This window comes from Hippoglossus stenolepis, chromosome 19 (assembly GCF_022539355.2).
Source record: "Hippoglossus stenolepis isolate QCI-W04-F060 chromosome 19, HSTE1.2, whole genome shotgun sequence".
Taxonomy (NCBI): Eukaryota; Metazoa; Chordata; class Actinopteri; order Pleuronectiformes; family Pleuronectidae; genus Hippoglossus; species Hippoglossus stenolepis.
This window is the reverse complement of record NC_061501.1, coordinates 2,102,285-2,128,915: the sequence shown is the minus strand read 5'-3', so window position 1 is coordinate 2,128,915 and position 26,631 is coordinate 2,102,285. Positions and strand designations below refer to the sequence as shown.

Here is a 26,631-nt window from a genome sequence, read left to right as displayed (position 1 = left end):
CTCTTACATTAAAGTTGTGGAGTGTTTTCACAATTGTGGCTTTGGTCACAGCAGTCCTGGCGGCTGTGGGATCTCTTAATGAAGTAATGGGGCATTATTGTTATAGGTAAAATAGATTCCTGTGCAGAAATTGTTGTATTCTTTTTTTGAGCAGCAGAGTGACAGTGTTACTGTCACTATATCAATGTTGTCATTGCTCTTCCAAAGCTTCTATCAGTCGCACCCTGTTATCAGGAGAGTGTCCAGCTGGGCGATTGGATTTCCATGTTTGCCTTCCCATTCTGCTGCTGTGGGCCTCTGGAAATGCTGATGGGCCCAGAACTTGATCTGCACTTGCTTCCTGAGGACAAATGAATAAAAATAACCGCCATAGGAAGGGAGACAGGGCGGGAGGGAGGGGGGAAGGGAGGGAAGGAAGAGTGGAGATAACAGGAGATAGTCCAGCTTAGGTAAGTCATTCAGGTTTTTGGAGGCAGGAGGTAGAATGCACCAGGTTTAATAGCTTGAGGTCCAGAAGGAGAGGAAAAGACGGAGAAGATGGACTGACAGAGAAGCAGCGGGTGGACATTTGTTTGCTTCAATTTTTCTCTACTCCAGTCAGTCAGACGGTGCAGACAGAGAAGACACAGCGTTTGTTTGTGTATGTGTGTGATGGATGGTTTGTGTCTTCAGCTGGGACTGCTGTCTCCCAGTCATCCCGAGAGGAGAAGCGTGAGGAGGACGAGGCTCAGCTGGATAGCCTGGGTAACCATAAATATGTCTTTCTCTCTTCTCTTCATATGCATTTGGAATACCTCAATCAGTCACCTGCCTTTTGTTGTTTTTTTTGCTGCATATTATAAGATGTGTGTCGGATTGCATTGATTGCAATTCATCAGTTTGACACTCGGAACTGCCGGAAAGTCTTTTATATCAACATGGATATGATAAAACACAATGAGTTAATATTCTCCTGTAAAAAGTATGCCTGATACTCGGGGCACGCTGGTGGTGTCTGCAGTTTATTGTGCAGTAACTGTGGGCCCTAGTTTGTAAATATTATTGATCAATCGGATCAATCTGATCAATAATATATAGGTTACATTGTAGAAATAGCTCGGAATTTTTGAGCTTTTTAGATTTCTGGTGCGTTTGAATCTAACAAACAAGGTACAGTTTTAAATGTGCTGATGGGCAGAGTCAGGCTAGCAGCTTCCCCCTGCTTTCAGTCTTTACGCTAAGCTAGGCTAGTTACCTCCTGACTTTGTACTTAACATACAGACCACATTTGGAGGTGGTTCTGGGCCACATGAGGAACCGCTTACTCAGCTGACGTCCTCTGACTTTGCTACAGTTTCTCAATGTATCTAAAGTAATTTTACGCTTCTCAGAGCCTATAGGTTGATTTTATTTGTGGCAATTTATGTTTTTTCTTTTCAAATGGGTCAAATCTAATTCCATAGTAGAGCTGAACACAGCTCGTTCCCCGTGCCATCCCCTTTAAACCATAATGAAAAACTATCCCCCTTACACAACCTGTACATTTTGCCATACCCGCTCAGCCATCCCCCCCATCCCTTATAGCTGTTTTCGGACATGCACTGAACTCCAGAGATCCTCCTGACATTTCACTGTACTGTATGGGACTGTATGTGAGAACACAAATGAGTTTCTCCAGCCAGTCCCTTAGTCAGAAATCTGGATAATGTCTGAATGAGCCGATTTGAGAATACACAGCAATATGTGGGTGTGTTAATGACAGTTCTAACACAAAAGGAATACAAATAGCTCAGGATGAAAGAAACGGTACCATGCACGTAGAAAACACTGACACAGAATTCTGCTGGGCCACCCCTCACCTGAAGACTCAAGACTTTTGTGTTGTCGTCAATGCATCCGACCGGAGAATCCCCTGAGAGATCTCCTGAGAGGAAGTCTGGACCCAATTCTGCAGACATCCTCTGCAGATCATGCCTGAAAATTGCTTATGAGAGAGAGGGCTGCGTGTGGAGTGAGTCATCAGAATCATCCCCCCCCTGGTAAAAATGAACAAATCACACTTAGTTTGGGGCCAAAAAACTGCTTCAGACTTATGATAAATAATAAGTAATGAAATAATTGTCTTCATTATTGCAGTCTGTGTGTGCGGCAGGGTATGCTGCAGGTGGAAGGGGGGCATCCACCAAACCCTAGTACTTACAACCCCCCCCCCCACAAAACACAAATGGGAGAGATGAACAGTCCATCCAGTGTAATTAGCTGTTCATTTAATTATGTCACTGTAGCTAATGGTGAGAGAGATGTAGGAGACGAGGCTGCTCTGGCAGAAGCTACAGGTGAGACTGACAACAGATAGATCTGTAAACTGCATATTGTTCAGTCGTTTATGAGGCGATTCAAATATTAAGGGAGTATTTTATAATTCTAATTTACAATTTAATAAAGCCCTTTCAATCAGTGCCCACCACAAATACCTTGTTATTCCGTGGAAGACACTGAGAGTTCACCGGCGTATCGGCAAACCCTAATTGGTACATCGGTGTACTGTGGAGTTCTCCAAATGTCACGGAGCACCAGGTTCATTGCTACTGCTGAGTGACTGACATTAGACAATGGCATTTGACAAAATACCCTCCACAGACCTGCTCTCAACGCTGAGCTGGCGTAACCTCCGCTCCTCTATCCTGTGCAGCCACACTCAATAAGCTAGATCACCAAGCTGCTCTGCTATCAAAGCCACTGGAGTCCATTCAGATATCTTACTCACGCAGAGGTGGGATCCCTGGTTTAACTGACCTGTAATCACACGTGGGTTAATTTCATGTATGTAGGCTCTTTAAAATCTATCTTCTCTTAAAACATTTAAGACAATAAACTCAGCGCCTTTTATATTTTGATAGTGCATTGGTATTGGGTCTTTCTGTACATTCTGCAGCAGGATGTTAGATTATATAAAGTGTGCTGCAGATGGATGAAGTTGTCATTCGGTTTATCTGTGAGATTAGAATCACTGAGGAGACCCGCGCTGCCGCTTCTCTCTCTCCGTCTCTACTCAGCAGAGCAGATTAGCATCTCATTAAAATGAATTGGTCCAAACATCTGTCATGTCCTTTATCCCTTTATCTTGTTGTTTTCACTGCCTGCTTTTTTTTCCTTTTCATTTCCAGCCAGTTACACAAGTATTGAGACCTGACATAGAATTAAAGGAGGTACTGCAGGATTCTCAGAGTTTCACACTAACTGAGTTATTTGTGGCCACAATATCAACACATGCTTTAAAAAAAATCTTACCATTTCAATTTGGTATAATCTAATTTCACTGTTGAGCTGGGTAGAGCAGATTGGTTTACTAAGACCCCCCCTGGCCTCCCTCTTTCTTTCTCACATATTGACAGCAGACCAGACTGACATCACTTTGTCTTTGTGAACAGAAATTAGGTAGTGGGGAGAGTGGGGAGTGAGATCTGATCACAGGTGGTCACTGGAGACACTCGTGAGAGGATCACTAAAGACAGATGCTAATCCCAAGTCTGAATAGGGCCTAGGACTAAGGCTGTGCTAACGATTCTCTTATAACAGTGTTAACATCAGAATGCTAACATGCTCATAGTGACACTGCTAACATGCTGATGTACGGGTTGAACATAGTGAACATATTATAAGTTGTATATAAGTAATTTTGCAGGTCATAGACCAATGTATACGACCAGGTGATATCTAATGTTGATGCAAGAGAGGGATCAGTGGCTGTGGCTCAGGAGGTAGCGCTGTCCACTTACCAGAGGGTCGGCGGTTCAATCCCCGGCTCCTCTGGTCCTATTCTGAAGTCGCCTCGGCAAGAAACTCTACCCCAAATTACTTCCGACAGCTGTGCTGACCGTGTATGAATAGTGATAACCGCTAGATATAGAAGCAGTTTATGAATGAATGTGGATGATTATTTAAGTGCAACTGTGAAGTGTTTTGAGTGGTCACTGAGGCTGGAAAAGAGCTATATAAATACAGTCCATTAACTAACGTCATCATAACTCATCTTGAGAGGGGGTCCTGACTATGCAAACTAAATTTCATGGTAATCCAGCCCAAACCAAAAAGTCAAATCCCTGGTAGCGCTGAAGAAAATGTGAGAAGATCACCAAACTGATTAGAATTCATCCTGTGGGAACCAGGAGTATCTGGTACAATGTTCACAGTAATCCATCAAATAGTTGTTGTGATTTGGCTAATGCCAGCTGATACTGCATGGTATAAAATAATGTGCTGTCTGGCACATCCATTATAGTTGTTGCCAAGACCTTGATGTGTGTAGCATCAGGAGACCATTCTCTGGTACAGGCAAAGCAGGTATCTGCCATTTAGATGTTCGAGGCTCTCCACGACTAATGTTTCCCAGCTCACATCCAGTTCAGGTTTTTGGGAATAACCATGGCCCATTGTCCTGCTGCCATTACTAATCTTTAAGTACAGTGCTTATATAGATAGAGCTGTGACCTTTCCTGGGTGTACCCCGCATTTACAGATTGACAGCTGGCTCACCCTCCTCCAACCCACATAGGATAAGTGGCATGGATTGATGGATATTATCAATTACAACCATGTGATTAACGGTACATGTCGATTCACCATGTGTAAGCAAGGCACAGGTACGGACCTGCTAGGTCCTCTGATTTCTCTTGGGCTGTCAGCCTACTGCTTAATCACCCGTCCATCAATTACAAGTCTTTATCGTGGACAGGACCATGGTGACAACAGAGAACCACACACAGCCTTTTCCCCAGCAACATTCTCCAGCTTTCCTTGGGAGATCTCAGCACATTTAGGAATAAGGCCCATTTTTAGTAGCAATAGATGTCTTGTTACTGTCAATTTATATTCACAAAGTTATAAATGAAGCTACGAGCTGATTAGTGATCTGAACATTAAACAGAATCCAGAGGGAAGAATGTAGATTTTGTGAAACTCAAGTGCGACGTTCCTTTAAGATATCTTGCCCATCACATCTCTTTTTTCTTATTTGACTGGTTTAGGTAGATAGGGGACGTCAGCAAAACCCTGTACGGTGGAGCTGACGCAACACAGTATTTACACTGTCCTCCGCTTTCTCCACTCTCCATCATCTCCACTGTCTCTCCCCCCATCCCCCTCACTCCTTCTCTTCCTGGCTCAAGAATCAATGTCAGGATAATGAGGACTAGAGTATTGATCGCAGTCAGGCTGAAAGTGGAGCCTTTAAAAACACTGTGCTGAAATGAGATTGGACGGAGTGTCCCTACCTAAACTTCCATGTATTTAAAATCATGTCTCCCATCCTTTAGGATTTAATGGAATTAGTCATAGTGTATTAAATTGCTATTGCTATGTTGTTGTTTTTTCTATTCAGTTTGTCGCTGACTTTTACTCCACCAAATAAGGCCTTCACTTGTATACTTTTATTTTTTTTACTTGCATACCATTGTTTGGCTTCAGTGACCTACTTCTCTGATAGGCATCATTCAATTTTCATTTTCTAGGAAAGGAAGGAAACGGTAGAGGAGTAGAGGAGAAGGAATGTTCAGTGTGTTTTCATGTGCCTCATGTTCATAGACACATATTAACCCTACTGTCTGTCTGTGCCTTCAGGTATTAAAGCCAGTGGTTAGTCCTGAAGTCAACCATGGACTGGGCAACAGGAGACTCATCAACTTCTCCCTGTCAGGTATGCCACACACACATCTGTCTCTTTCTTTCTAATCTTTACAAACGGATTCTGCATGTGAATATGCAGAATCTGCAGGCGAGGGAGGAGGTTCTGGGGCTGGAAGCTTCTGGATCCTGTTTCTAGTTTGACGAATCACGTTTGAGCAGACTTCAGTTCCCGCAGGTCCAAATGGTCCGTGTGGAGATCATTGACTTTTTAATTAATATTCTTTCATATGCAGATAGTTGTTAATAGAAATGAGCTGAAATGTCACCTGGACCTAAAACACTTACAAAAAGTATTACTGTTTGTGCTTTGTGGCCAAGAAACATGTGATGAAAGAAACTAGTTGGACTGTAAACAGTGTACGGTGAAAGGAAGAAGTCATGTCCTACCCAGATATCCAGAGGCTAATTGACTCTCAGATAATAACCGATGGGCCCAGAGATTGGTGTCTTTCCTTCTTTTCCTGTAATGCTTTAGTCCGAGAATCAGCACCCTTCAATCAGTGTGTTCCCACACTGCGTCCTCATCTGACCTGTCTCTCTAGCTGCTGCTCTCTCTAGTTATATCATCTCTGCGCTGGTAGCTTTGACATTTAATGTTTCCATAATGTGGCAAAACTCAAATCCACCTTTTTGACACAATAAATTATATATACAGTCGATTGATTCTCATGTGACTCTACAGCGTCCAGTGCAGCAGCAGTTCTTTGCTTTTAGAGGAACTAAAGTAACTCTAGCTTCTAAACCTTCTACAATGAAATGAAACACACATCACTATGGCAACACAACATGCCAGTAGACGGCAAAGATATGAAAGACATAATCTCAATGGTATCTGCAGCCTCTGTCTACAGTGACTAAAGAAGCTTTTCTCTATTTGACCATTATTTGGTATTCTAGAGAGCCTCAAGTTTTACTGAATCTTCGATAGCTGCTTTCAGACTTTCAGACTTTCCAATTGCACTGAACTCCAGACATTCTCCTGAAATTATCTAGAGGAGCTGTATGTGAGAACACAAATATCTGAGTCAGTTGCTGCGAACATGGTTTCTCCTGCCAGCCCCCTCGTAAAAACTCCAGTGAATGTCCATGTGAGGACGCAGCAGGATTTGGTCTGTAGGATTCACCCCCAACAGGTGTGTGGTGAGGACGTTTCTAACACGCAGCAGGTACAAAACTGGAAAAAAAAGAAGAATACAAATATCTCAGGATAAAAAAAAATTGTCATACTTGTAGAGCAGAACGATGAAGAACTTGGAAAGATAGTAGGATTCAAGAGCTTTTGGTAATAAGACATGACAGCAAACAATCTCCTGCTGCGTTCTTCATATGTGAAAGGCAAAAGTCTGTAGAAAGTCTGGACTCAATTGTGTGGACATTCTCCGGAGTTCATGTCTGAAAATGGCTTTTGCAAGTTTTTAAAATTCAAAGAAAAATATTTTGGGTTTTAATTTGATGTTAATGCCAAGGTAATCTACAAACAGTATCTGCACGAATTACTGCAATCAATGCAGTTTGATATCAGCGGTCGTCTGAATCCTTAATGAAAGACAATTTCCCTTGTCAGCTCTAATGACAGGTGACATTCTAATTTGCTGAACAGCAGTCACAAGCAGTTTCGTGTCATTCCTATTTCACATAACATCGTCCTTGTTTAATTTCATGTCCTTCAGACCTCCAGGCAGTTGGTTTGAAGAAGGGGATGTTCTTCAATCCTGACCCCTACCTGAAGCTCTCCATCCAGCCTGGAAAGCACAGCATCTTCCCCTCGCTGCCACACCATGGCCAGGAGAAACGCTCCGCAGTGGTCTGCAACACTGTCAACCCACAGTGGAGCATAGAGGTATACACACACACACTCTTGAAAGATTTCTCTGCTATATTTAGACATCTAATATATATGCTCAGGGCCAGAGTGGCTCTTGCGAGTCTTATTTTCAGCCCAGGAGCTTAATGCCTCAGACCAGCCCATTTAAATTCACAACCTATCATACTGGAGATCACAAAGAGAATCTGCCCGTGCCTCCTGACCACCCACTCCATGCATTTTGTCATCATTTTTCCAGTAAACAAATAAGTTGATGTGTTTGGAATTAGGAGTTGGTGCAGGTTAATCTCTGTGTCTAATGTCTACTATAAAGCCAGTGGAGAAGACTGCACAAAACAGTGGAGGGGGGATTTGCTGCTTCTTTGGTTTCTGTAGTGGAGTAAGAGGATCAATGTAATCCATGAAAATCATGCTTGCTTTGTGGAAAACAAGATCAGCCCATTGATTTTCTCATTTAGGACTTTTTCTTGGAAATCCATACGTTTTCTGGAAAGTTCATTGCTGGTCAATCCTGTTAGGGACACTGCAGAATAATGGCATTAGCAATGTGGTTGAGTTATGCTAAACCAATTTCACCCATCTGAGTATTATGTTAGAAAGACAAAAAATTTAAATATATAAAATCTAAATGCTGAACAAGAATCTCTCTGAGACCTCCCTTCACCAGTGAGCTCTCGACAGATCAATATTGAAAACAAAGATGTATTTTGTCTGAAAAAGTATATGTATATATATTTTTTTTTTTAACCAGCAAAAAAAGGTGCATTAATTGAGGGCCCAGCAACTCAGAAACAACCCAGAAACAAGGTGGCACTGACATTAAAACAAACAGATCTCTTAACACTTCTCTATGGATTTATCACTATCAGTGACATCCACAGTCTTTAGTAATTTGATAATAAAAAGAGTAAAAAAAAAAAACTATCCATAATGACTTGAAGGGGGTCAGTAGGGACCCTCAAAGTATGAAAACAGCCACTCAGCTCACTTTTTCACTAAGTCCATTCTAAGAAATATGTTATCGAAACGTCTTGTTTCGTACTTCCTCCCCAGTCATATGGGTTCGCACTCGTCTCTCAGCCCCACCCACCCAGCCGGTAGCAGTCCTGCAGGCGAAAACAGCCTGTTCTGTCTGCAGCTCCAGAGAGGGGCAGAAGAGAGGACATGGAAATACACATTGCAGCAGTTTTTTCGACTTTAAACCATCTTAGGGGTACCAATACCTCAAATTTAATCCCAGAAAGGTCTAAAATATGGGGCCTTTAAGAAAAACTATCCATCTGTTTTTCTCTCTTCTTTGACGATAAAATTGCCTAAGATGTGTGCTGAACTGCAACCTTATGTCCACCCAGTTGTCTTCTTTCATGTGTTATGTCAATAGTTGTCTGTACACTCCTGGTTCTGTCAGTTTCAGAAGCTACAGAAAATGCTTTTATTTTAAGGTACCTTGTCCGAGCCTAACGTATATGTAACATCCTCAAAACCTGAGTTTGGAGAAGATGACCCAGATTTATACACAGCCACTGACTCAAATAAATATCCTTTACCTTTGCCCGATGGACACATTTTTCTCAGGATCTACTGCAGGAATTTCTGCTAATGTTTATTTTATATAAAAGGCACAAGAAAACAACATTATGTTTCTGTGTCTGGTTGAACTGCTGAAGAGAACAGGAACTAATGAGGGACAGATTAGACCATAAAAACACTGGAAGTGAACCAACGCTTGTGTGTGTGGTGTTGGGCTGTTGCCTGTCTGACTGCAGTGTACGTCTCACAGTGCTCTACCGCCACAATCGCTACCCTTTATAGTGTCCCTCATGAGACTCCGTACACTGATTTACTGCAGTGACCCTCTTGGCAGCATCCACTCAGCTCAGAGCCACTTTCCTTTTCCAAACAGCTCCCACGTTGAGTGGATCTCAGGCTGCCAAGCAGTAATGCACTGTATAACTCTAATGGGTCTCCATAGCCTGCTAGCTCAGTCGCTAAAGTAACCATTGCAGTATGGTTAGTTTAGCACTGAGCTAGTGACTCCAGTCCCTTTCAGATTTATTCTGATTCATCTCATTTTGAAATATTATGAAGAAATAATGTAGCCCAACAAGAATTGATGCCTGGAAACCTGAAAAGTTTTTTTGATGCAGTCCAATACTTTTCTGAATAATTAATGTTGGGTTATATTTATCTTCATGTGTCAGTGAGATCAATTTTGACCTTGATGAATGCCACTGCATCTAATATGATTTGATTGACTTGCGGTTAATCAGCAGAGTTTTACTCCTCGGTTGTCTTAAAGAGGTTTAGGTAAATGTGGACGTGCATGGTAATCTGTGATACCCCATTTGAAGTTACTTCCTCATGAGGTTTTTCACGATTTTTTCAATAATAGTGTTTTATGTCTTCAATAGACTGTAAGCATAAGACAATACTGGAAACCATTTTCTATGAGAAAGGGTTATTGTATTATTATCTGTGCCACGCTTTGTAACTGCTAGTGATTTGAGGGTATCCGACCCCAGCAGAGATTAAAAATAATTCATCACTAGCTGCTTTAATTTCTTCACAATGTCATTCTATGTTTTGGATAAAATTTGAATTGCAAGTACTTAATGAATGGGGCTTTTTGACATAGTTATACTGGTCCTCACACAAACTTGTATCCCTCTCTCAGTATGAACATGTGTCAAAGGAAACTGAACAATAGCAAAATACGGAAATAAGAGTGGAACAAAATAGAAAAATAAGATTCAATAGCTGAAGATAATTATAATAAAATGGGACAAAACATGTAAGTACATCAAACAATACTATACAAATACAAATACACAAAACCAAAACTGACTTTATGGGGGAGTGAGGTTCTGGGTGACACAAGTAATTTTTCCATATAAGTCCCTTGCAGCTAGATAGATAGAAATATGCATAGTGTGCTACAATATTTGAATATAATATGTATGTATGTGTAATACAATATTGTGGATGGAATTTTAAAAAGTCAGTCTAAACACAGAAGGCACATTTCATAAACAAAGCCATGTTGAAACTGTATAGTCGTTCTAAAATAGGGAAAATTGCAATGAAAATGATCTGACCTTCCGGTGACACTCTTTAGTTTTTGGTCACATCGAAGCTTAATGGGTTCTCCGTGTTCTCCTTTTTATACATATATTGTAAATGTGACATAAGTGTCAAGCCACTGTGCAGCCCAGTGAAAACGACCTTTGTTACCGTGTGAGGATCAATGCTGTTGCATGTGGAGAGAGACGTGCAAACCTTTGCTGTCTCTCATTATGTGCCACGCTGCAGGTCATATACTGCTGAGTGGATAGTGTGGCGGGCGGGAGTGACGTCCACCTTTTTGCATGTGAGGGAAACAGTATGTTTTATAACAAGAGACCCAGGCTACATCCATACGATCCGATCTCTGTCCTCACAAGCGCTATGTCTATACTAACACTAGACTATCACGTGACCACTCACGCACATACCGGTGTAAAGAGGAAGGGATGCACGTGCTGCTGTACACAGGAGGCATTCGGTTTTTGCTAAATTGTTGCAGATTGCTCAAATAATTTAAACAGTTTTCGCATAGTAAAATGCAGAATTCATTATTTTACAATAGTTGTTAGCAAAGACAACAGGGTCAGGAATGCTTTTCATTAATTATCCAATTGCAATGACCAAAAAGACCCAATCAGCAAGCTGTTGTGACAACAACACAACACAACACAACTTAACACACAAAAAACACACACTCTTTCCTCAGCCTCGCCTCTCCTCTTTCCCTCTGAGTTTACTGAGCTTGTCCCACATCCCCCACTCAGGAACACACACTTTTGTTGTCTGCTCCCTTCTGGCTCATCTTGTAAATTATTCACTCTCTTTCTACCTTCTCAGTCCCACACTGTCATTTCATTTCATCCCATGCAAACACCTGCATTCTTTCCATTTCCTTGCTGTGCTGTTTTTTATTTCACTCCTCTTTCCTGCCCTGATTTTGTTTCCATTCGTGTTTCCTTTTTATTTTCATCCGTCTTCCAGCACTGGCTCACCAAGTGTAGAAAAAGCACAAGAGACACACGTGGATAATTGACCACATCAGAAAACCAAACACAGTCAAAATGATGCACAAACACACGCATGCACTTTAAAACATGATGGATAAAGCAGGTTGAAGTTTGACTAAAAGCAGTTAGCCTCACGCTGTATGTTGTTGCTCTGCTGAGATATTGTCCAAAAGAAAACTAAACTAGGACAAGAAAGAAGTCAGCTGCTGAAAGAGAAGCAGAAAAAGCAGAGAATCCATGAGAGAATCACTAAAACTGCATGAAAACAATTTGCCAACAAAATGTTATTCATGTCATTTGAGGAATGCAGAAAATAATGTATTATATTAACAGTGCATGTGCAGATAACTCCCTACGCTCGCATGATAAGTCATAAGAACGCAGCAGCTACAACTGGTGAGCGAAACCTGGCGTTTTCTGAATAATTCATTTGGCTACATACACAGTTGAGGTCGCCATGACCACTGCTGCAGTCAATCCAACACACATCTTTGTCTCTGCACTGCAGCCACTTAGGAACCCAACATCTCCTCATGCACATGCACATGAAATCAGTATTTCCGCTTTCTTCTATAAATAATCTCTTTCTCTCTATACACTTTTTAACAAGTAAGGGGGGCACGTTCCGTCATCTTCAATTGGAATAACACCCATTTTTACTCACATTAATACACATTAATACACCAGTAACACACCTTAACCCTTTACTTAGTTTTAGCCTTTGTTACTGTAAATACAATTGGATTGGGATCCATGTTTCTGGAAAACACAAACTTCTTTGAATGTGAACTATGGCTGAAATTGTGATTTGTGAATATGGGCTATACAAATATAATGTGATTGATTGATTGAAATACTTAAATGCATTTTTACAACAAAAGTATTATATGACGTTCAGCCCAACATGACAGAATAGTCAAATAAAGCAGAATCATAGCAGAGATATAGGACAGGTTTCAACTCACAAAAGCATTTTGAGGTCTTTATAGAAACCTGAGCAAAACTCATGTACTGTAGTTTTACATCAGGGCCAGATTGTAACGTCTGCTGCTTCAGGTCCTGTACAACACCAGAGCCCTGCTGGTGCTGTGAACGCAGAATGCTGTTACACACGGGTACCTTGAAGCCTCGTCCTCAGATGAAAAAAAACATTTTTTTATGAAGGCTCCTGCAGGAGCAGCGTGCTCAGAATATAGAAAGGCATTGGCATTGGGTTTGTATCACATTTCAAAGGACGGCAAAGAAAAACATTAGAAATGCCTTAAAAATAAAAAAAAATAAACTACACCATTGCTGTTGCTTATTGATACTTATTCTGACTTGTGTCCCTCCTCGGGACCTTCTCCAGAGTGAGCCATTCACACATAAAAAACGCTGCAGGAGATTCTCAGCTCAGGTGTATTCACAACAACACAGAAAGCTTTACAAACAAAATTGAAGTGAATCAAAAATCTCTTCTCTTCAGGATGTAACATATTACTTCTGTTGTGGAGATCATGCGTTTTTCTCTACAGCACCAACATCAACATCGGCTCCACAAAAGCTTTCTTGTCATCTGCATGGGTGTTCTTTATGTGTGTTGCAACGCTTTTTCATCCTGGGATATTTTACTTTATTTTTTTTGCGTGTTTCATGTGTTACAATCATCATCAACACTCCCACTCACTTCCTTTCGGTGAATCCTGCGGAGGATCTCCGGCTGTGTTCTCACATCGGCTCCTCCGGACACATTTTTACATGTGAAACTCCGGAGGTAGTCAAGAGGCTCTCACTCTGACATATGCATTCTCAGGTTCTCCAGTTTAGTGCATGTCTGAAAGCAGTGTTCTAGATTTATTTTGAAATATCATGGTGTAGCATTACTCACCAAAGAATGTTGAAAAGTCACTGTATGGTATGTGTTCTGTATTTTGCACTATACAGAGATGTGTTTTTAACCTTTTCCTTTGTTTTATTCTTGTAAAACTGTTGGTATAGGAGTAACGGTATTTCACTTTTTTTTATTATAGGCTAGTGCATGAGATAATGACAATAAAGAAGTATTAAAGTCTTAAAGATGTAATTGTGATTATTTACATGTGAACCACATCTACTGTATATCAGTATAATAGTTACTGTATATTAGCTGAGCTATAAAATAGCATTTATATTGAAAAAGCTGAAATTTAGAGCGAAAATGTTTAGATATTCTGAATACATAAATTATACATATGATATACTGTAGATTGCAAAATATATATGCTGTCAGGGAAAATACTGTGACACTGCTATAAAAAGGAAATGCAAAGGAAGAATAATCCATTATTTACAACATAATATGACCAAGTAGACATTTTCTCACGAATATAAACTTGTCCACAGTGAAGACATGGATACTGAAGTTGATTTTGACCTTTACAGTCAGTGTATTAAAGCAGTTTGGTGACTAAAGATCAAATAAATAAGAAGCAAAATAAATAATATAAATTTTTGATATATTCATATATATTTCAAGGATGTACCACCATGGAGATTTTTGGATTCAACGTTGGATAAAATAGTTTGTGCCACCAATTATTTAATTTCATTCATTTAGAGGTGTTTTCTCAAGGGCTTGAGGCAACAATCAGTGTTTTCCTCAGGATTTTATTTTGGTAGGTGTTAGGAAAAAAAAGCTTTGGAGGATTTGGACGGTTAAGTCCAAGGCTCTGGAGCTCTGAAGCAACGCTTTAGGAACCTTGGACAGCGATCAGGCCACCACTGAGAGAGACAAGGAGAGGGGGAGGAGGGATGGGAGAGGGACATTACTTATTTTATCCAAACTAAATCATAGAATTTTAAATTTAAAATACAGCTCTAAATTAAGTGGATAAAAAAAGCTCTGGAAATAATTTTTAATCTAGGTTCAATAAAAGATAATTCTTTAAAACTCATTTTATGGATGATCTAAAACACATCGCAAGAAAGGGGTGAAAATTATGTGAAAAATCCTCAAATGCCATATTCTGCAGATCAAAGCTTATTCATTTTTTTTGTTGTGAACCATTTCCTAGAAAACATATGTTTAATAGTTGATATGAAAGTCATTTTCAATAGACCTACAATGACCTTGTAGTGCACAGACGAATATCATATTTCAACTTAAGCAATGCTCTAATCCTTAGGTTTCCCTCTGTGTGTGTGTGTGTTTCCCCAGAGGTTTACCTTTGTGTCTCTGCCTACTGACGTCCTGGAGATCGAGGTGAAGGACAAGTTTGCCAAGAGTCGACCGATCATCAAGCGTTTCCTGGGGAAGCTCTCTGTCCCTGTCCAGAGGCTCCTGGAAAAAAATGCCATCGGGTAAAACACCCACCTCACACGTGTGGACTCCCCCTCATCAATCCACATATTATTCTTCTGCTTAATGAGTCCAGCCATCGGACTTCTGGAATTTATCTCTACATCCACAGACTGAGGCAGTTGAGAGGCTGTCGTCACTTTAAATCTCATTTGACCATCTGATAGCGGCAGATTTATTTGTTCTCAGGTCTTCACTGCATGTTATTGCTGGTCAGAATCAATATTATCACAGCAACATCTGCATCTTCAATTCTCTTATCTTTTTCCTGTCTCCCCCCCGTTTCACCCTTCCTCCCTTTCACTCCCTCTGTCTCTGTCTTTCGTGTGCAGGGATCGGGTCGTGAGTTACTCTCTGGGCCGCAGGTTGCCGACAGATCATGTGTGTGGCCAGCTGCAGTTCCGCTTTGAGCTGACCTCCTCCATTCACCCAGGTACATAAGGCATCATGACACCCAGAAGCATGAGCAGACATTATCAATCATCAGTTGATCAGTTGATATTGACACACTGTTTATCTCAAGTCATATCCTGTGTTTAAACTTTGAAGCCAACGACGACTACACATGGAAGTATTGTTTTTTTCTTCTGAAGTATCTAATGGCTGGTAATATAATCTCTCAGTTGACCATATCAGTGTGAGCATGCAGTGTAAACAGGATAAGATGTCAGGTTTCTCCTATTTTTGTCTGTCAGCTGTCGCCAGCAGGAGACTATCAGCTGCCTCTAGAAAAATAACATTCAACCTCCATTATTTAAATGTAGTGTTAAAATCTTACTTTAAATTTAAGAGTTTCACATATTTCTAACATTAGCTTGGACGGGACAGAAGAGTGTGTTATGTTGAACAGTTGGACGCAAACACAAAACACAGACAGAACTAGAATATGGTGAATGTCAGAGCACCATGAAAAGTGAGTTTGGGTCTTTCCTCAGATGAGGACTCCCTGGTCATGGAGGCAGCCTGTCCCGAGGGGGAGAATGCAGAAGATGCCAACCATGCTGCTGATGCTCCTGATGACGACACACTGAGCGTGGGACCAGACATGCCTGACCTGCCCTTAGATGCCTCTCCTAACCCTGAGACGTCCGCGTCCCCAGCCTCCGCAGCTGAGGAGTCAACACCCGAGGAGGTGCGATCTGGTGCTGAGATGGAGATGGAGGCGTCACCGGAGGTGGAGCATGGATCCACGGAGGAGGAGAGCACAGAGAGGCAGGAGCCCCCGTCTGCTGAGCCCCAGGTGGAACAGGAGGAGGGGGCCTCAGCTCCGCAGCAGGAGGAGAGCAGTGGAGTAGGGGAAAACGAGGGAGGAAAGGAAGACAGGCAGTCGGAGGAAGAAGAGGAGGAGCAGATGGAAGTGTCAGCACCACAGGCGGAGGAGGGAACAGGGGAAGAAATGGAGGTTGGGCAGGAAACTCAGCCAAAGCCAGACTGTGACAATCCTGTAGCAGTAACAACAAATGATGGGGGCAGTACTGTGGAGGATCCCACTGAGGAAACCCAGGACGCTCCTGCAGAGCCAGCAGGCAGTGCCCAACAGGAGGGGACAGAGGGCGGAGAGAGAGGCTGCATCCCCTGTACTTGCAAGTCCCTGTTCTCAAACCACAACTCCCATGCTCCCCCGCGCCGTAAAACCCGCCCCTGCTCCCTCCCGGTGTCAGAGCTGGAGACGGTGATCGCCTCGGCCTGTGGTGAGCCGGAGACGCCGCGATCCCACTACATCCGGATTCACCACCTCCTTCACAGCCTCCCGTCGGCCCAACAGAGAGCTCCTAGCCAGGAGGAAGAGGAGGACGGGGAGGGAGAGATCACAATCACCACTCAAGATACCTCCTCCACATCACCTACGCTCAAAACATCCAAAGACAGAGAGGAGGAGGGGCAGGAGGACGAGGAAGAGGAGGATACAACCCAGTCTCCTTCTCAGGTACAGTCCGACATTCAGAATTTGTCAAACCTCATCACAACCCTTCATTAACCCCACACACACCCCAAATCCCTACAGGCTACAGTGGCGTAAAACTGACACAATTATTGAGGTCATATTTTTGGAACAGAATCAAATACACAAAATCTTCACTAATTCATGACCCAGTTCTAAAGATCAGTGTAAAATAGGTTTCTACCTACTAATTCCACAAGTCTGTCTGTATGTGGATACACAAACTGTTCATCTAATCGACTTCTTACTTTTAGTTTTTTTGATCACCGCTTTTACATTTCTGAGCGCCTTCTGTTTTTTCCGCTCTTTGTGCCTCAAGATTTAGATTTTTTGTATTTTTTCGGGGGATACCTTGGGCCTGAAAAATATTTAGGGGAAGCACTTGCCAAGTGTCAAAATCCAAAAGGAACTTGAAAGTTTTATTATAGAGCATGTGCTTCAGACCAGCACACTCTGAATGGGGGTGCTAACCACAAAGTAACTTTCTAAAGTAAAATAATTAAAATCCAAATGTCCTCTTAGAACCTGTGTATGATGTTACAGTCCATAGCGTTGGGGTTAAAATGTAAAACCAAGTAATATTTGTAAAGCATGAAAATAATACAATATTCATGTCTGTATTTATCTGCAGGTCCTGGAGTGTCCAGGTCCCTGCTGCCGGCGGTCTCTCCCCCGCAGCCTCTCCATCGAACGCCTCTCTGAGCTTAACCAGCTCCTGGAGGGTGAAGGAGGACACCCAGCCATCAGGAGGATCTCTCCTTCCTGTTTAGAGAGCGAGGAGGGGGACTCCAGTACCGGAGGAGGAGGAAGACGAGTCGGCGGGAGCACCAACAGACCTCCAAATGAAAACGAGTGCGAGTTTTGCGACACGTCCTGCTACAGCACGTCCTGCTACAGCACTTCCTGTTACAGTACGTCGTGCTACAGCAACTCAGGCTATGAGGCGAGGAGCCGCTTCTGCAGCCACACCCGCCTGTCATCAGTGGACAGCAACAGGCTCTCCGGCAGCACTGTGTTCTCCTCGCAGGATGAAGAAGAAGATGAGGAGAGCGCCTTCGAGTCGGTACCTGATACGGCCAATGCACCTGAGGGCCAGGAGGCGGGCGGGGCAGGAGGCGAGAGGAGGACAGGGAGGTGTAAGGAGGCCAGAAGGGGAGAGCAGGTGGAACCAGCTGTGGCCGGGCCCAGCGACAGAAACAGCATTGGTGAGATAAAACGTGACCTTCTTATTGGTTGTCTGCTGGAGTCTGGGCTTAATTGTGCGTTTGTTGTGAATTATTTTGGTGTAACTTGTGAGGTTTAAAATGATTAAATAGCACACGTTTATATTGTTTAGTTAAATGCATGTTGAAGCAACTGTTTACATTATTTACAGAAAATAAGGTAATTATATCTGCTATTTGATTTTAGTCCTAATACAAATGTGGTAGCTGTAATTCTTTTATTTTGAAGCATTTGAAGTAGTAATGTGCTGTGAGAGTGACAGTAGTGTAGCTACACTGTGAACACAAGAACTTAGAGGCACTACTCTCCCATTTTTCTTCTTTGTAATACTGCAGCTTATTTAAATGTAAGGTAAATGTTCCGTTTGGACGACACCCTCATTATTGGTATCTTCCCATACACAGCAGTGTTAAAATGTAATGCCATGAATTTGCATTAAATCTGAGGCATTATGATGAATGTAGTGAAAAGGAAAATAATAGATGTAAAGAAATGCAGAGGTCAGGCAAACAACACACACAGCCTTGCTGCGGCAGAATGGGCTCATTGTTGGAACACATGGCTATGTTGTCATATAAGATGCTTTAAGCTTTTACTCGCTGGCACAGTTTCATGTTGGACGAATAAGCTGCCAGGTCACTTTATTTGTCAAGGTCCAAACAACCCTGCAGTTGCTGTTTACATCCCAGTCAGGCGATGATAACTTTCTATGTCTCCATGCTGGTGACAGCCAACGGCCAGAGGCATCATGTTTTCGGGTTATCCGTCCGTACATCTGTCCGTTCGTCCCATTTTTATGATGTCGACATCTCAGGAACGCCTTGGGGAACATTTGTTAAAATGGTACAAACATTAGTTTGGACTGAAGGATGATTTTGGAGGTCAAAGGTTAAGGTCACTGTGGCCTCACAAAGCACAATTTTCCCCTTGTAAATGCAATATCTCCAGAACGCCTTGTGGGAATCCTTACACATTTGGCAAAATCTTTCATTTGGATTTAAGGATTAACTGATTAGATTTTGGTGGCCAAAGGTCAAAGGTCAAGGGTCAGAAGGTGACCTCACAAAGCACATTTTTTGCTTATTAAATGTGATACCGTTGGAACACCTTGAGGGAACTTTTGATCAGTTATCACTTGGACTCAAAGATGAACTGATTAGATTCCAGTGCTCAAAAGTAAAGGTCACCGTGACCTTATATGAATCTTGTGAAAAAGAAGAACCTGCGCTGGTTGGCGGAGGCATGCAACCACAGTTTATTTCTAGTTTAAAATACAATAATGCCATTTCATAATGACATCATCATGAGGTCATGTATACCATATCATGAGAAATGATTGGTTAATCTAAATAAACTGTGTTGCATCTCTTATCTTATTGGTTGCTTGAGAGTGACATCATGATTACATCTTTCCTACAATATGATCAAAAATTGGAGATGCCTGGAAAAGTCATTTTGTGACTTCTTCATGACATCACTTATCACATGATCAATATAAACCTATGGTTGTCTTTGAGTAGATCTTGGAAAATGTTGTTTTGGACCATATATTTCTGTTGGCCTTTGACCGAGGATACCCATCAAATTTGGTAAAAAAACCTTCCAAGGCTGGTTCATCGCTCCCTTTCCTGTTGGCCTGTTTTGTGATAAGTTTGCAGCCACTTTCGCCTTTTGTCAACTGTCACAACGATTGAAAAACAGATAGTAGAAAAGCAATTAGAAACTGTTAATGTATGAAAGACTTCTGTTAAACAAGAAATTGAGAGATGCAGAATGCTGAGTGTGACATAACTGTTGATGTTCTGATGACATTAGTACAGTGTGGCAAAGTATGTTACAGTATGGTGACACATTATAATATAATGCTGCCAATTATTCAAGACACAGCCATTATATGAACACCTGCTTTTGTTTAAGGATTTACTGTAAATGACCTGATGTCTGGTCCTTTTTAACTCTGCCTGGGCACTGTAAGGACAAAGTACGATTTGATCTAGGAAATGTTGACATTGAAGAGAAGAAGGATCAGGGAATTCACTTTGTGAGCATCATGTGTGCTGGTCATAAATTAATGGAGGAAATATACAGTAAATATAAAGAATTGTAAGATACAGCCACAAATGTTACGTACTGTATGTGGGAGAGGGGCTTGCATTTTGTTAAAGTAAAAGCAAAATTGACTTGAAGCACTTGAAGCTGGCTGCAAACTACTTATGGAATATCTGTAATATTTGGACAAACTGTATTTTCTCGTTACATCTGGAATCTTCTCTAGATAAGTCGAGAAGAAAAAAGAATTGATGATTGTTGCCACATTTGTGTTTATCCAGTGCAAAGTGCCTGCAGTTTTTCTGACTGGCCTCATTTCACTGTATACCTCTTCATGTTTTATACCGTATTTGTGCATTTTACATGAAGGCAGTTAAAGACTAAGATACAAAAGTAGGTCACATACACACACACACACAGACACACACACACACATACATACACACTGAAAAAAAAAATGAAATTCCCTCTTCTGTGAAATGTAATCAGCACACTTAGACTCCCTGCCAGCTTTATTCTTTCAAACGTTTTTTCATTTCTCTTTACCCTCCTGTTTCCATCAGGACACACCAGCACATACTGCACCTCAAATTTATTATTTCTTTTTCTATTTTGAAAATATAATCCAATGCTTACTCTCAGAAAATCTATATATTTTCAGCCATTTTTGCATTTCAGTGAAAAATCAAACCTGGTCCAGTCACTGGTATTATTCTCATTTTCAGAAATCATTATGTTCCAGCTTTCTTCAGCTTCATTCTTTTAAAGCACACATATAGGTACTGCAATATATGCTAAGTTTAGCTGCTGTACTGAGTTTATGTCGTGCTGACCCGATTTTCATTTTCAAATCGTAACTGGAAATGATTTTTGGTGTAGGAGTTAGGAAGTGGGTCTTCTGCCTCCTCTAACATGATGTAAACATGGTGTGATGGAGGACCAACATGCAGCAGAACAAACAGTGAGTTGTAGCTTTTTAGAGATGTGTGCAGAGTATGTATTGCTGTGTTGGTTGTTATTTTTGGATGAAGCTGTTGGAGCTTGTGTTGAACCTGTGGGTTTGTACTGGACAGCAACTCTGGTAGAAAACAAGAGGGATATAAAGCTTAAATCAGTAAATCAGAAAATCTGAAATATTTCATTGATCCCCAGGGGGGGGGGGTTAGGTAAACCTCTACTCAAGTCATCCCCTTATATCAATTATGCTTGTATTCTTGTTGCCTTAATTTATATAAGATCCACTTCATACATGTTCTGACTCATATTGTTGCCTTTAATGACATAAAAGGTGTTAAGTTTTGGTTTTGTTTGGACCCCAAAGTGGAGACTGACAATGGTAGGTAGAAAAATAAAGCGTTGATGATTTGTTGACTCGTGAATCGTGTATGCTTTGGGGATTATGTTTCCTCCCAGTGGAGTCACGCTTCCTCATTAATGAGATGGAATCGTATGGATTACCACGCGGACTGCAGCGGATCTGACCATATCTCCATCTCAATGCATGTCCTGTTTATCTCCACTTTGCATTAGCACACATTTCCCCTCATCTGGATCACATACTCAGTCACGAGTTTTAATAGCAGACGCTAACACTGTCAGAGACTAACTACAAAGAGGCCAATGACAGTGCAGCTCACAGTGAGTCAAGTATTTGTGTAATGTACCAGGAGACACTTGATCAATCTGAATTACCAATCTCATCAGTAGACAGAATGTTGCATTAACTCAAATGTTAAAATCTTTGGCACTGAACATCAATGTGTATGCAACTAGGCATTGATATTATAAAACACATTAAATCAAACCCTTGTGAGAGTGTATTATTTACATTCATTTCCTTTAACCCACATTTCAAACCAAGAGTCCCCTGATCCACCAGCATTGGAGAAAGTCTAAGAGGGAGAAATAAAAGTGAATTGAAATCATTTTATATTTTGCCCAATCCCGAAGGCATTTTGGATCAACATATAGAGAAACTGAGATAACTATTAAAGAGCATTTTGCTTTGGGTGGTGTTTAAATTTGTATCACTGATGATGATGATGATAATGTATATTGACGTAAACCCTTAAAAAACTCTTTGAAACGTATCACTAAATTATTTTTGAAAGAGATGAAAAGTAGGATTGTTATGGTTTCAGACTGAAGAATCACAAACCAACAGGATTGCTTCAAATAATTACTTCTTTAAATGTATGTGTGCTGATTGTGGTTGTTTGGGAATCAGAAGAGGTTTGACTAAATACAAATATCTCAATGAACTTCATTATGTTATTGTGTTGCCTTCCTGTAATGATCCCACCTCATTCATCCCATTCATTTCTTGTTAACTACATGATACTAGGTGCATGTACAGTTTGGCTGTTGTAGCTGTGATAGTGTCTCCATTAAGGATAGAAAAAAACATAATGTTATTCAGTATAATACTTTGTGTATTTACCAGCTAAAGAGCTATATGCTCTGCTGAGGACTTGGTGGAGACCAAACCAGAGCTAAAAGGAGAGTGATTAATGGACTTGAGAAAAAGCACTAATGCAAATGTTAGTCACTGGATGCGTAAATAGTAAAATGTAGCAAACACATTTGCCATAATTAATATGGTGACAATATGACAATGTTTACAGTTTATTCCACTGCATCAAGTGGACAATGAAATATATTAATACTGCTTTAAATTTTGGGACAAATTTGGAAACTGTGTAAAATAAAAAATACGGAAATTCTGCATCAAGTGTACAATGAGTCTTTTCCCAGTTTGTAAGGGGGTACAGCGTATCCCCAGCTTCATGGTCATTTATCCCATACTGTCTCTCTGATGTCCCGTAGGCTCAGACTTCTCCCCTCCTGTCGGCCATCTTCCAGTCCTGCGACCCAGCCATGACCTTAACCATTATCCTGCTGCCACTGACCAAGCCTTACCTCCAAGTAAGAACCAACAGCTCCCAGTCTTACTCTGGAGTCTCATCCCAACACCTTGGTTTGCTGTGACTGTGGTTCATTGTGTGTGCATGCTGCCATGAACCTTTACTTCCATGATATGTTCCACCTCCTCTTTGTTTGCCATCATCATCCCTTCCTTGCATATTCCTGTAGTTTGAGATGTAACGCCCGGGCCACACCGGATGCAGAACATCTTGCTTTTTATTCAGGTGCCCATCACATCAGGTTAGTGCGGCTACACTGCAGACACGCTCCCTGTGTTAACAATAGACGTGCGTGGGATTGCACCTATTGTGGCCCAGGCGTTGTCCTGCTCTGTGCGGCTTGGTTCATGGTTGGATTTGCACACTCAGTATTCGATGGATGCAGGAATCACTCGTCGTCATTTATTCAGGCCCAAACTCCACTTGGCTTTCATGGCATCATCCAACTGAGAATCCCTAAACAGTTTCCTTTTTTATAACTCATTTTTGTGATTTATAGCGTGGATGCTGTCTGGTTCTTTAAATAAAGTAGGAGTCTAAAGTATTTCTCAATATTCTTGAGTTTTAGAGTCGTTTATCTGTGTAGATGAAATGTGTATCTGACTCACTGACATTACAGCTGTGTACTACTAAACTTGGCAAACCTTATTTTTCAGGAGGAACCGGATCCAAATACCAGAGGTTCAAATCCTCAATGACAGATATTATTGAGTTTATGTTGAAGTGGGAGAATATGATTTGATGCAGTCTGCTTGTGGGAAGATGTACCACTGGGTTTGGATTTCCTGGAAGTATGGAAACACAGCTCAGCGATGGTTACGCAGAAGTGATATTAGACACTGCCAGCAGAGATCATATTAAACAGACAACACACATTTCCCGCCTGTCATCAAATTATACATGATATTCAGTATAAGAGCATGTAAACATATAAACTACCACCAGCTATGTTTGTCAGATTTACTGGTGACTCTGACACACACTGGCCTAAGAAGCTAACCTGGTTCATGATTTGTACACTCCTCTTTGCTAATGAGAAAGAAAGACCTTGTTGAATCTATTATTTTGTAGATCCAGGTGTCAGCCCTCGCCAGACATTCAGAATTGATAGGATCAGAAATCACCGTCAATCAAATCTGAACACAATGCAGATATTTTAACCTTCGCCAAAGATTGAATTTTTTCTTCGTGTGTTTATTTGATGTTGAGCTGGATTACGAAAAAACTACGCCACCGATTTCCATGAGATTTTATGGAGGGGTGAGGCACAACCCAAGGAGGAACGGATTACATGTTGGTGCCGATCCTGATCAGGGGGCAGATGCAGGATTTTTATTTTCACTCCATTTTTCTGTTTGTTTACATTTCCGTGGTTGTGTTTAAGGCGTTTACGTTTCCTTTGATTTCTCAAGGGAATAATTCATGAATCTTGTTGAAAAAAATCTGGCGTATTTAGGAGACTGATATTTAAATCCGTCTTGTGAATTCAAATGTGGTTTCATGTGTTAGATTCAGTTACAGTTCACAAGGGTATCATCACCTCTGATGTTCATGAATCTGCTTAGAAATCATACAAGAAAGATGCTGAAATTCCAGAACTTTAGTTTTCTTCAGTATCACAGTGATTCAGTGATAGTCGCAAACAGGAATAGAAAATAACCTATTCTCTCTTACTGTTGCCTGTTTCCCAAAGATGTGAAAAATAAAAGGAACACAATCTTAGAAATAGAGCTCAATTTGTATTCTACTGTAACACGAGCCCCAAATCATCTACTACAGAATATAACTTATGTGAAGTTCATTCCTCCTCAGCGTCAGTGTGTGGAGGCCAGTCGCAGTTCGATTTAGTCAAGTACTCTACAGCAGAGTGTAGAACGCTCCGTTCAGGCACCTGACACCATGGATTGGACCCACTCATGACACATAGAGGCACTACAGCACTTCATTTACATCTAGTGACACTCAGCAGTATTTTGTGCAAAGCCAACATCCTGACCACAGTCGGATTGTGTGGAAACTAAGAGAACATGTGAGTGTCCTGATTAAATCACACATTCACCTAGAACCTGATCCACGTCACCTTCAGCCTGATGAAACAGAGCAGAACCAAAAAGCCATGGTTGGACTGCCTTTGTCTTTGTTAAGGTCAGGACTGGCTGTAAGAGGTTGTTCTGTGTGTGTCTGCATGTGTGTGTGTGTGTGGACAGAGAAATCGTGACAGCCAATAGAGGGGTTTTCTATCCTGCAGGGGACAGTCTTCATCTTCCTCTTCCTCAGAGCTGAGAAAGCTGCTCAGGTCCTTGTCTCACACATTAACTCTGTGGTCGTTTACAAGCCAAATGACAAACTCATTGTGGCATATCAGACAGCCACAACAACAACAGCAGATTTTCATTTTCAGTCATCAAACATTGACACAGGTTACAAAAAGTTACAAAAAGTACAGTCGTCATTTCAGTGTTATCCTTAGAGTTCTTCATGAATCAACTGTAAAAGAGACTGTAATTGAAACAGTGATGAAATAGTGGTTCTTGTAATGATGAATCCACAGAGAGTCACCTCTGCAGTTGTTCTCAGCTCTCTGGATATTTGACAACGTTGTTTTGGTTTTACAACAACCCACTCTAGCGTTGGTGTCCATCAGCAGCGACAGCAGCAGCAGCCGCACGTACACCGTGAAAAATATTTGATAAACTTACTGTACAACTGCCAAGCACCAAACAGCAGACAAACTAGGTCAGACAGTACGGAATTTTAGAATGTGACCAAACCAAGTTTTGCTAGTTCAATAACAGACAATTGAATTTTTCAAACGGTTACTTTATATTCTTCAGCAATTTGCTGAAAGGACGAGTCGTCCATCTGTTCTTGGTTCGATGTCATTCAACATGCATTGTTTGTAAAAAAAATAATAAAATGTATATAATTGTGTGTTAATCAAGAGGTGGCTTCAGATCTTGTGGTTAGGGTTTTTTGAAATGTACAGAGAGAAAACAAACTACAAACCAATGTGAATATAGGCAGACAACCAGGTAATGTCACCCTTTGGTTAATACCACCAGTTTCAACTGAGTTGTGGAGCTCCTCTTCATTTGTCATTGGGGCTAATGATATTCATAAGGAGTTTTGTTTTCATCCGGTTAATTTGAGATGTGCCACATTCTGAACGGTGACACAGAAGAGCAATTTCTCCCTGTTAACCCCTCCTCACCCTCTCTGCTGCCACAGACTGGGAAGCTCGCATCGACAGCCACGGCAGAGTTTTCTATGTGGACCACGTCAACCGCACAACAACCTGGCAGAGGCCGAGCAACAGCGGCAAGTGTAACCATGGCATCCCTCGCTCAGGGTCCACCCAGCAGATGGAGCAACTCAACAGGAGGTCAGACTCAGAGGAGAGACAGAGAGAGAGTGAGAGAGAAAGAGAGAGCGAGAGAAAGAGAGTGAGAGAGAGGCTGCATTCGGAAAGTCAAAATAATCTCCTTTCCTAATCGGTTACTCACAGAAAGAAAAAAGAAGATTTAATTGAAAATGAAAATAAAACACACATGACTGAAATGTTGAAATGATATAATAATGTGAGGAATATATGTGGAGAAAACCTTATATAAGTGGAT

The 26,631-nt window shown here is 41.3% G+C and overlaps 1 protein-coding gene across 4 annotated transcripts in view; it reads left to right on the top strand.

The window, feature by feature from the left end:
- The window catches only part of LOC118098903 (E3 ubiquitin-protein ligase HECW1), a 66,377-nt gene that overhangs the window by 18,011 nt on the left and 21,735 nt on the right, over positions 1 to 26,631 (top strand). For 2 of the 4 annotated variants that reach the window (XM_035143154.2, XM_035143155.2), the window contains 8 exons: positions 5,599 to 5,674; positions 7,335 to 7,504; positions 14,735 to 14,877; positions 15,208 to 15,308; positions 15,811 to 16,802; positions 17,449 to 18,022; positions 22,917 to 23,015; positions 26,243 to 26,396. In XM_035143154.2, coding sequence (XP_034999045.2) covers positions 5,599 to 5,674; positions 7,335 to 7,504; positions 14,735 to 14,877; positions 15,208 to 15,308; positions 15,811 to 16,802; positions 17,449 to 18,022; positions 22,917 to 23,015; positions 26,243 to 26,396 — 2,309 coding nt within the window. The remainder of the gene's footprint in view (positions 1 to 5,598; positions 5,675 to 7,334; positions 7,505 to 14,734; positions 14,878 to 15,207; positions 15,309 to 15,810; positions 16,803 to 17,448; positions 18,023 to 22,916; positions 23,016 to 26,242; positions 26,397 to 26,631) is intronic. The other 2 variants (XM_035143156.2, XM_035143157.2) reach the window with 1 other exon arrangement.